Source organism: Thamnophis elegans, chromosome 5 (assembly GCF_009769535.1).
Source record: "Thamnophis elegans isolate rThaEle1 chromosome 5, rThaEle1.pri, whole genome shotgun sequence".
NCBI classification, from domain to species: Eukaryota; Metazoa; Chordata; class Lepidosauria; order Squamata; family Colubridae; genus Thamnophis; species Thamnophis elegans.
This window is the reverse complement of record NC_045545.1, coordinates 97699178-97707934: the sequence shown is the minus strand read 5'-3', so window position 1 is coordinate 97707934 and position 8757 is coordinate 97699178. Positions and strand designations below refer to the sequence as shown.

The window sequence follows — 8757 nt, the reverse complement described above, 5'->3', positions numbered from 1 at the left end:
AATATACAATATGTACAAAAATATACAATATTCTACAGTATGTAAAGAAAGAAGATTTTATGTGTTATGTTTGTTTGGAAAATAAAAAATTATTTTAAAAAAATATATACAATATGACTAGTTAAGTTGTAAAATTGTACCCAGAACACACACCGTTTGATGGAAATTGGATGCTACATAAATAAAACAAATCAAACTTGGAAAAAAAAAATTAAGGGTCAGTTGCGACCGGTTTGAATTTTGATTTACATGAAAATAGGGAGGCTCAAATGGTCGTAAAGGTGAAAAAGCGGTCATAAGTCACTTTTACAGAGCCGTCGTAACTTTGAACTGTCACTAAATGAACCATTGTAAGTCGAGGACCAGCTGTGTCGGCGGCTTTCAAAAAACAAGAAAAAAAACATAAAAAGAGTTTATCATGAATAGATGATCGCCAGCGTCCCTTTCTCCTTGGGAGCAATTTTAATTAATTTTCCTTTTCATTCATCCCTAACTATAAGAAGCAGTTGGTGGGATTGTGTCCAACAGTGTGAAACACACTTGGGTTGCCGACTTTCCAAAACAAATTTGCAAGCCCAGGTCCTCGACTTATGTTTTAGTGCCCGTTGAAAGTTACAATGGCAATGAAAAAAAAATGACTTATGACCGTTTCTCACGCTTACAACCTTTCATTGCACCCCCATCTTCATGTGGTCAAAATTCAGAGTTCGGCAATCGACTCGTATTTACGACGGTCACAGGGTCCCTTTTTGCAGCGTTCTGACGAGCGAAGTCCACAAGGAAGCTGGATTCACTTAACAACCGTATGACCAGTTTAACAAATGCAATGATTCGCTTAACAGCCGCGGCAGTAAAAGGTCGCAAAGCAAGGGACGAACTCACTTAACAACTGAAATGGCGAAGCCACAGGAAATTTGGAGCTCATGTGACTTTAGGGATGCTGCAGTGGGCGTAAGTCGCTTTCACAGAGCCGTTGTAACTTCGGATGGTCGCTAAATGAAACAGTTGTAAGTCGAGGACTGTCTTGTATCTGGGTCAAATAGGCCCAATTTCTCACGGCCTTCTTCTCCCTATAGATTGGACGCCTTGCAACCGAAGATGAGTCACCGCTGGGGCGCAGTTGTTAAAAATGACCTTTTTGACTGAAACAACGGAAGTCACAAGTCGCAGGAAGTGAAAGCTGTACGTGCTTGGGGTATTTTTGTCCTCAAGTCCTGAGTTCAAGTCCGGGCACTGTCGTTTAAGGAGGACTCATCGGAAAGACGTAAGGAGCAGTGAAACCAAACCCAGGTATCCTTGAACTTACGACCGTTTGTTCAGTCGGCGTTCTGAAAAAAAAATGATTTCTGGCCTGTTTTTCACACTTACGACCGTGGCAGTCACGTGGTCAAAGTTCAGAGGCTCGGCGACTGGCGTGTACTTACGACGGTGGCCTGTCGTGTGATTCCTCTTTTGCGACCTGTAAAGTCGACGGGGGAAGCAGGATTCACTTAACAAACCTGTTACCAGCTTCACACCGGCGGGGATTCGCTGGACGACCATAGCGAGGAAGGTTGTAAAAATGGGACAGAACTCTCTTAACGGCTCAATAGTGGGAATTTGGGGCTCCCTGGTGGTCGTAAGTCGAGGACTGCCAGTAATAGACTCTCTTAAAGCAGAAGTGGGCAAGTATGGCTTCTTTACAACCTGTGGACTTCAACTCCCAGAATTCCTGAGCCAGCCATTGAATGGCTGGCTCAGGAATTCTGGGAATTGAAGTCCACAAGTCTTAAAGGGGCCATACTTGCCCACTTCTGCTCTAAGACCCCAGGAGGGAACCAGGCCTGTTTAAACTTCATCAAAGGAACTTGAGAATGTAAGACAGGTAGTCATTGATTCATACCTCATCAGTTACGACCGTTCGGAGGTACGACAGACCCCGAAAAGCTACTTACGACCCAGTTTCTGAGTTCTGACAGTTCTCCCCACTGTGCCACTTGGGAGCATGGCAAGCTGGCCCATGTTTATATGCATTTTGCAGTGTCCCAAGGTCACATGATCACAATCTACGCCTTATTTGCCATAAATCTGCATTTAGTCCCGGTTTCTGGCCGAAAACGCCCCTTGTGCAGTGCCCCGCAGTCACAGGACAGTGATTGATGACTTCTGTGATGGAATCTGGTTATTGGCGGCCAATTTCCAGCCAAAAACACCCACCGTAGACGATCGGTTCACTTAACAACCATGGTATTCGCTTAACGATGGGCACACAATGTCATCCAGTTGGGTGGGTCACATGGTGACCCACTAAATGACTGGCTTATGGACCTTGACTTATGACTTACGACTGTAATTCTGGCCACCCTGCCGGTCATAAGTCGAGGACTACCTGAAAGATGTCCAGGAACGAAGTCATGATGGGGTTTCTTCTCTGTCCGAACCCAGAGCTTAAAGACCTGGATTGAAGTTACTGGAACGAAGACATTCTCCTTCAATGCCGGGAGACGCTTTGGGTCAGCTGGGGAAGTAGAGATCCACAGAGCAGGTGAGGCTGTTTTCTTGGAGATGCTTTTATTTGGGTTCCTGACCCCAGCAGAAAAGTTGCCTTTGGGCCTCAATTGCAGGGTAGGATTCGGTAGAGTAGGGTTCAGTTGGGTAGGGTAAGATAGGTAGGGTAGAGTAGGCTTGGGTTGGGTAGTGCTCAGTAGAGTTGAGTAGGGTAAATTAGGTTAAGATAGGTAGGGTAGAGTAGCTTAAGGTAGGTTAGGGTTGGGTAGCATAAATTAGGATAAGATAGGGTAGGGTAGAGTAGAGTAGGGTAAGGTAGGGTAGGATTGGGTAGGGTAAGATAGGGTAGAGTAGCATAAGGTAGGGTAGGGTAGTGCTCAGTAGAGTTGGGTGGGGTAAATTAGGATAAGATAGGTAGGGTAGATTAGAGTAGGGTAAGGTAGGGTAGGGTTGGGTAGGGTAAGATAAGGTAAGATAGGGTAAGATAGTTAGGGTAGAGTAACATAAGGTAGGGTAGGGTTGTGTAAATTAGATTAAGATAGGTAGGGTAGGGTGGGATAAGTTAGGGTAAGATCAGTAGGGTGGGGTAAGTTAGGGTAGGGTTATGTGCAGTAGGGTAAGTTAGGGTAAGATAGGTAGGGTAGAGTAGGCTTGGGTTGGGTAGGGTAGAGCTCAGTAGAGTTGGGCAGGGTAAATTAGGGTAAGAGAGGGTAGGGTTGGGTAGGGTAAGATAGTTAGGGTAGAGTAGCATAAGGGAGGGTAGGGTTGTCTAAATTAGGTTAAGATAGGTAGGGTAGAGTGGTTTAAGATAGGTTAGGGTTGGGTAGGGTAAATTAGGGTAAGATAGGTAGGGTAGAGTAGAGTAGGGTAAGGTAGGGTAGGGTTGGGTAGGGTAAGATAAGGTAAGATAGGGTAAGATAGTTAGGGTAGAGTAACATAAGGTGGGGTAGGGTAGGGTTGTGTAAATTAGGTTAAGATAGGTAGGGTAGAGTGGTTTAAGATAGGGTAGGGTAGGATAGGGTAAGATAGGTAGGGTAGCGTAGCTTAAGGTAGGTTAAGGTTGGGTAGCATAAATTAGGATAAGATAGGTAGAGTAGAGTAGAGTAGGGTAAGGTAGGGTAGGGTTGGGTAGGGTAAGATAGTTAGGGTAGAGTAGCATAAGGTAGGGTAGGGTTGTGTAAACTGGTTAAGAGGTAGGGTAGAGTGGTTGAAGATAGGGTAGGGTAGGGTAAATTAGGGTAAGATAAGTAGGGTAGGGTAAGTTAGGGTAGGGTTATGTGGGGTACGGTAAGTTAGAGTAAGATAGGGTAGGGTAAGGTACAGTAAAGTAGGGTTTCCCAATCTAGGCGATTTTAGGAGAGGTGGACTTCAACTCCCAGAATTCCCCAGGCAGCTTTGCTCTTGGAGAATTCTGAGACTTGAAGTCCACCCATCTTATAGTTGCCAAGGTTTTGGGGTGGGGGATTTTGGAGGTCTGGAGAAACCTTATACCGTTCCAGACACCTGGGTGTACAACCCCTTCTTCCAAGCCTCCAGGGTTGGAGCGCCTGGTGCTGGAATTGGATCTGGAGAGGCGTTGCTGTTTGTGAGGATGGGGTTGGGGTTGGCTCCGTCCTGCCCGTCCTCACGGCGCCTTCTTCTCTTTGGGCCAGGAGTCCGTGTGGCTGAGCGTGTGGCCGATGGAGGAGGCAATAAGGAAAGGTCAGTTTGGAGGGGAATGGGGTGGCCATCCCACGGGTGGGGAGGGGCGTGCAAAGGAAGCGGAAATTGCCAGTGGGGAGGGTCTTCTGGGTGCAGACATGAGGTCTAATAAAGGAGAAGATTGATAGTTCTGGGTTGGCATGTGGGTCCTTGGTGCCCTCTGAGCTTGGTGGTGGTTTCCTTCCAGACGTTTCATTTACCAAACTAGGTAACATCATCAGGGCTAGAAATAAGGGCTCAGTCTTAGGGGTCTTTCTTCCCACTGAATAATAAAGTCCATCCTTTAAAAGCACCGAAATTGGGGTTCCCCCCCACCTTTGAGCCTTTAGTCTTAACTCCTGGCCACTGCATGGATAGATCTCTGAAGTATCGGAAACACCTTCCTTCCTTCCTTCCTTCCTTCCTTCCTTCCTTCCTTCCTTCCTTCCTTCCTTCCTTCTTTCTTTCTTTCTTTCTTTCTTTCTTTCTTTCTCCACTTGAATCAGGGTGGGAGGAAGGACAAATCCCTGAAGTATCGGAAACATCTTCCTTCATTCCTTCCTTCCTTCCTCCCTTCTTTCCAACCTCATTCATTCATTCATTCATTCATTCATTCATTCCCTTCCTCTTTCTTTCTATCTTTCTTTCTTTCTTTCTTTCTTTCTTTCTTTCTTTCTTTTTCTCTCCTTCCCTTCCTCCCACCCTCATTCATTCATTCTCTCCTCCCTCCCTCCTTTCTTTCTTTCTTTCTTTCTTTCTTTCTTTTTCTTTCCTCCCTTCCTCCCACCCTCATTCATTCATTCTCTCCTCCCTCCCTTGCTTCTTTCTTTCTTTCTTTCTTTCTTTCTTTTTCTCTCCTCCCTTCCTTCCTCCCACCCTCATTCATTCATCCTCTCCTCCCTCCCTTGCTTCTTTCTTTCTTTCTTTCCTTCTTTCTTTCTTTCTTTCTTTCTTTCTTTCTTTTTCTCTCCTCCCTCCCTTCCTTCCACCCTCATTCATTCATTCATTCATTCATTCTCTCCTCCCTCCCTCCCTCCTTTCTTTCTTTTTTCTTTTTTTCTCCTCCCTCCCTCCCTCATTCATCCATTCCCTCCTCCCTCCCTGAGACTAGAACTCACCATCTCCTAGGGCACTGGGAGTTCTAGAGGTTTCTTTAGCATGAAAGCTGATGGGGTGACTTTCACCCCATCAGCTTTCATGCTAAAAAGACCTCTAGAACTCCCAGTCCCCTAGCCACTCCCCCAAACTGCCTCTCCCTCCCCAAACCCCGAAGGCGCACGAAGAAGCAGCCCTAAGAGTTGGCCTTTGCCTGGCAACCTTCCTCAGCCAGCTGGCGATGCCCATGCCTGGATCTCTCCCTTACCTTAACGGGCCTTGCGATGCAGACATCGGCATCTGCCCACGTTCAATGGCTCCCGGGGGGGGGGGCAGAGCAGTATCATGGGGCGAGGAGTTCCATAGGTCGAATTGTTCTCCTCTCTTCCTCAGCTGAGCAGCAAGCCCTGAGGCTGGCGGAGGCGATCCGGGACGGGGAGGAAGAGATCGCCCAGCGTTGCGCCATCTGGCTGGCCGAACGGCGAGTCCCCGTCAAGGTGCAGCTGGAACCAGACGCCTATCCGGAGCACGACATTAGGTGAGGCCGCGCGGGAGGTTCTGAGTGCGAATCCTGGGTAGCCGGATTCTCCTTAGAGCAGCCTTTTCTCAAGCTTAGCAACTTTTAAGACCTGAGGACTTCAACTCCCAGAATTCCCCAGCCAGCCATGAACTTTCTCATGATTCCTTTCCTTTCTTACAGGCTCTGGGTTGGCGTGGAAGATGCCCAGATGGTCACCACACCCGTCTTTCTGAAGGTTCAGCCTTCCATGACTATGGCTTCCCTCAAAGACATGGTATGAACTCTCGGAGATCCTGCCTAGGCAGATTTGGAGCAAACGTTGGGTGGTCTTGGATGAAAAGGGGACACCACCAACCTGGAATTTAGGAGAAGCTTCCTCAAAAAGTGAGGACAATTAATCAGTGGATTTCTGCCTCTGGAAATCGTGGGCTTTCCATCACTGGAGGTTTTTAAGGAAAGTCTAGAATGGGTGTCCAAACTTGGGAACGTTAAGACTTGTGGACTTCAACTCCCAGAATTCCCCGCTGGGGAATTCTGGGAGTTGAAGTCCACAAGTCTTAACGTTCCCAAGTTTGGACACCCGTGTTCTAGACAGTCACTTATCTAAATTGGTATCGGTTCTCCTGCTTGAGCAGGGGGCTGGACTAGAAGACCTCCGAGTTCCCTTCCAGCTTATTCTGCTCTAATCTGGGAAGTTGTCCTCGTGGCATTCTGCATCCTGTCCATTTGCAGGAGAAGTCAGGGTTTTCAGTCCAGCTTTTCACCACAGCAGCGATGGAGAGGGATCTTGGAGTCCTAGTGGACGATCACTTAAAAGACGAGGCCAGCCGTGTGTGGCAGTAGCCAAAAAAGCTAATACGATCCTGGGTTGTATAAACAGAGGCATAAATCGAAACCACATGAAGCAGTGATGGGTTCCCGGAGGTACGGACCAGTACCGCCGTACCGGTAGTAGCCGGGAGTACAGTTGCTCGTTCGGCCCATCCAACCGCCCGCATTCCATAGCTGTTTTTAAAGTAACCGGGCCAATTGCGCACATGAGCACGACCTTTGCCGAGTAGCTGCATGTTGCGGTTCCACCACAAATCCGCGAAGCCCTTATCCACGGAGACATAAGCGCGAAGACTAATTCGCGCCGTTCAAAGCGCTAAGAAAAAACGCGACCCTACCGCGATGACATAATCGCGGAGGGCAAATCCGCGCATTCCCAAGCACTCAGTACCCTAACCCTAAACCTAACCCTAAACCTAACCCTAAACCTAACCCTAACCCTAACCCTAAACCTAACCCTAAACCTAACCCTAAAACAAACCCCTAAACCTAATCCTAACCCTTACCTTAATGGAAATCGGCTTTCTGCTGCGGCGCCGTTTTAAAGCGTCCTTCTGTTGCCGCGCTGTTGTCGCGGCGGTGATGACGCGCGATGATGACGTCGCGGCTCTAGCGACGCGCTTATGTCTCCGTGGATAAGGGCTTTGCGGTTTTGTCGTGCCACATCCATGTTGCAGGGAGGTGGCGTGAACATGCGTGCGCAGCGCGCATGCCCGGATAGAACACCCGGCCCCGTGCACAGCGGGGAGTCCGGAAGCCACCACGGACGTGAAATATTCGTTCCGCTTTATGAAACCTTAGTAAGGTCACATCTGGAATACGGCATCCAATTTTGGTCACCGTACTACAGAAAAGAGTTTGAGACTTTGGAAAAAGAGCAACTAAGACGATCAAAGGCCCGGAGATTAAAACATACGATGAACCGTTGCAGGAACTGGGCCTGGCTAGTCTAGGGAAGAGAAGGCCCAGGGGAGACATGATAGCTGTCTTCCAGTATTTGAGGGGCTGCCACAGAGAGGAAGGGGGTCAAGCTATTCTCCAAAGCACCTGAAGGCCAGACAGGGAGCAACGGATGGAAACCAATCAAGGAGAGAAGCAAGCTGGAATTGAGGAGAAACTTCTCAATTAACCGGTGGAAGAAATTGCCTCCAGAAGTGGTGGGTGCTCCATCACTGGAGGAAGATTCTAGACCAGGGGTATCAAACACAAGGCCCACTGGCCAGATCTGGAGTGCAGGGTGCTTGTCAGGATTCCAAATAGCATCTAAAAGTAAATCCGAGTCCAAGGGATAGTATTGCTCAAAGTTCCAATTGATGAAGAGAGACACGTTGGCACATCTGGGAAAACCCGAATCTGAAAGCTTCCCGGTTTTCCCCACCCGGTTGAAAGTTCAAGATCTTGCCCCCCACACCCACCAGTCCATCCCACGGTCCAATCTCCCACTGCCATGCTGGCAGCTTCCACCCATCCAGTTCCGGTCAGGTGCAGAGGTGCAGAGACAAAGGACGATGACCTTGGCTTTCTAGAAAGAATGTTGTTATGGCTGCATCTCATCTAACTCCGTACAATCCCTCCTCCCGTTTTCTCACAATAGAAAATGCCTAGTAGAATAATAGAAAGTGTGGCAAGCCAAAGACCCAAAAGAAAAGATGGTTGCAGGCCTGACAGTGCTTAGATTTTTCCCGTGGGGCCGCCCTGGGAACAGCGAAGTAGCGGCCCGTGATGCCTCGGCCAGCGACAACAGGCTCCCGAACTCCATTTTTGGCTGCGATGGCATCCTGCAACCCTCTGCCGGTGAAAATGGAGCGCGGGAGGGCCGCGCGCCCCCAGCCCTCCCGAGGTCAAATACCGTGACCCGTCAAAACCGCGCTCGACAAAACCGTGCTCGACGAAAGCGTGTACCTGACGTCATCAGCAGCTCGACAAAAAAAATTAAAACATAAATAAAATTAAAATTAAAATAAAATTAAAGCAAGCCGATTCACATAAAGGTAAGGGTTAGGTTTAGGGTTAGGGTTAGGGTTAGGTTAAGGGTTAGGGTTAGGTTTAGGGTTACGTTAAGCGTTAGGGTTAGGTTTAGCGTTAGGTTAAGGGTTACCGTTAGGTTAAGGGTTAGGTTTAGGGTTAGGGTTAGGGTTAGGTTA

At 48.2% G+C, this 8757-nt stretch overlaps 1 protein-coding gene across 3 annotated transcripts in view; it reads left to right on the top strand.

The window, feature by feature from the left end:
• Positions 1-8757, top strand: part of RBCK1 (RANBP2-type and C3HC4-type zinc finger containing 1) — a 41358-nt gene that overhangs the window by 11441 nt on the left and 21160 nt on the right. The window contains exons 2-6 of one of the 3 annotated variants that reach the window (XM_032219022.1): positions 1077-1264; positions 2434-2524; positions 4140-4188; positions 5656-5800; positions 5963-6056. In XM_032219022.1, the coding sequence (XP_032074913.1) occupies positions 4167-4188; positions 5656-5800; positions 5963-6056 (261 nt within the window). In that variant the 5' untranslated portion in view covers positions 1077-1264; positions 2434-2524; positions 4140-4166. Of the gene's footprint in view, positions 1-1076; positions 1291-2424; positions 2525-4139; positions 4189-5655; positions 5801-5962; positions 6057-8757 lie in introns of all 3 variants that reach the window. The other 2 variants (XM_032219020.1, XM_032219021.1) reach the window with 2 other exon arrangements.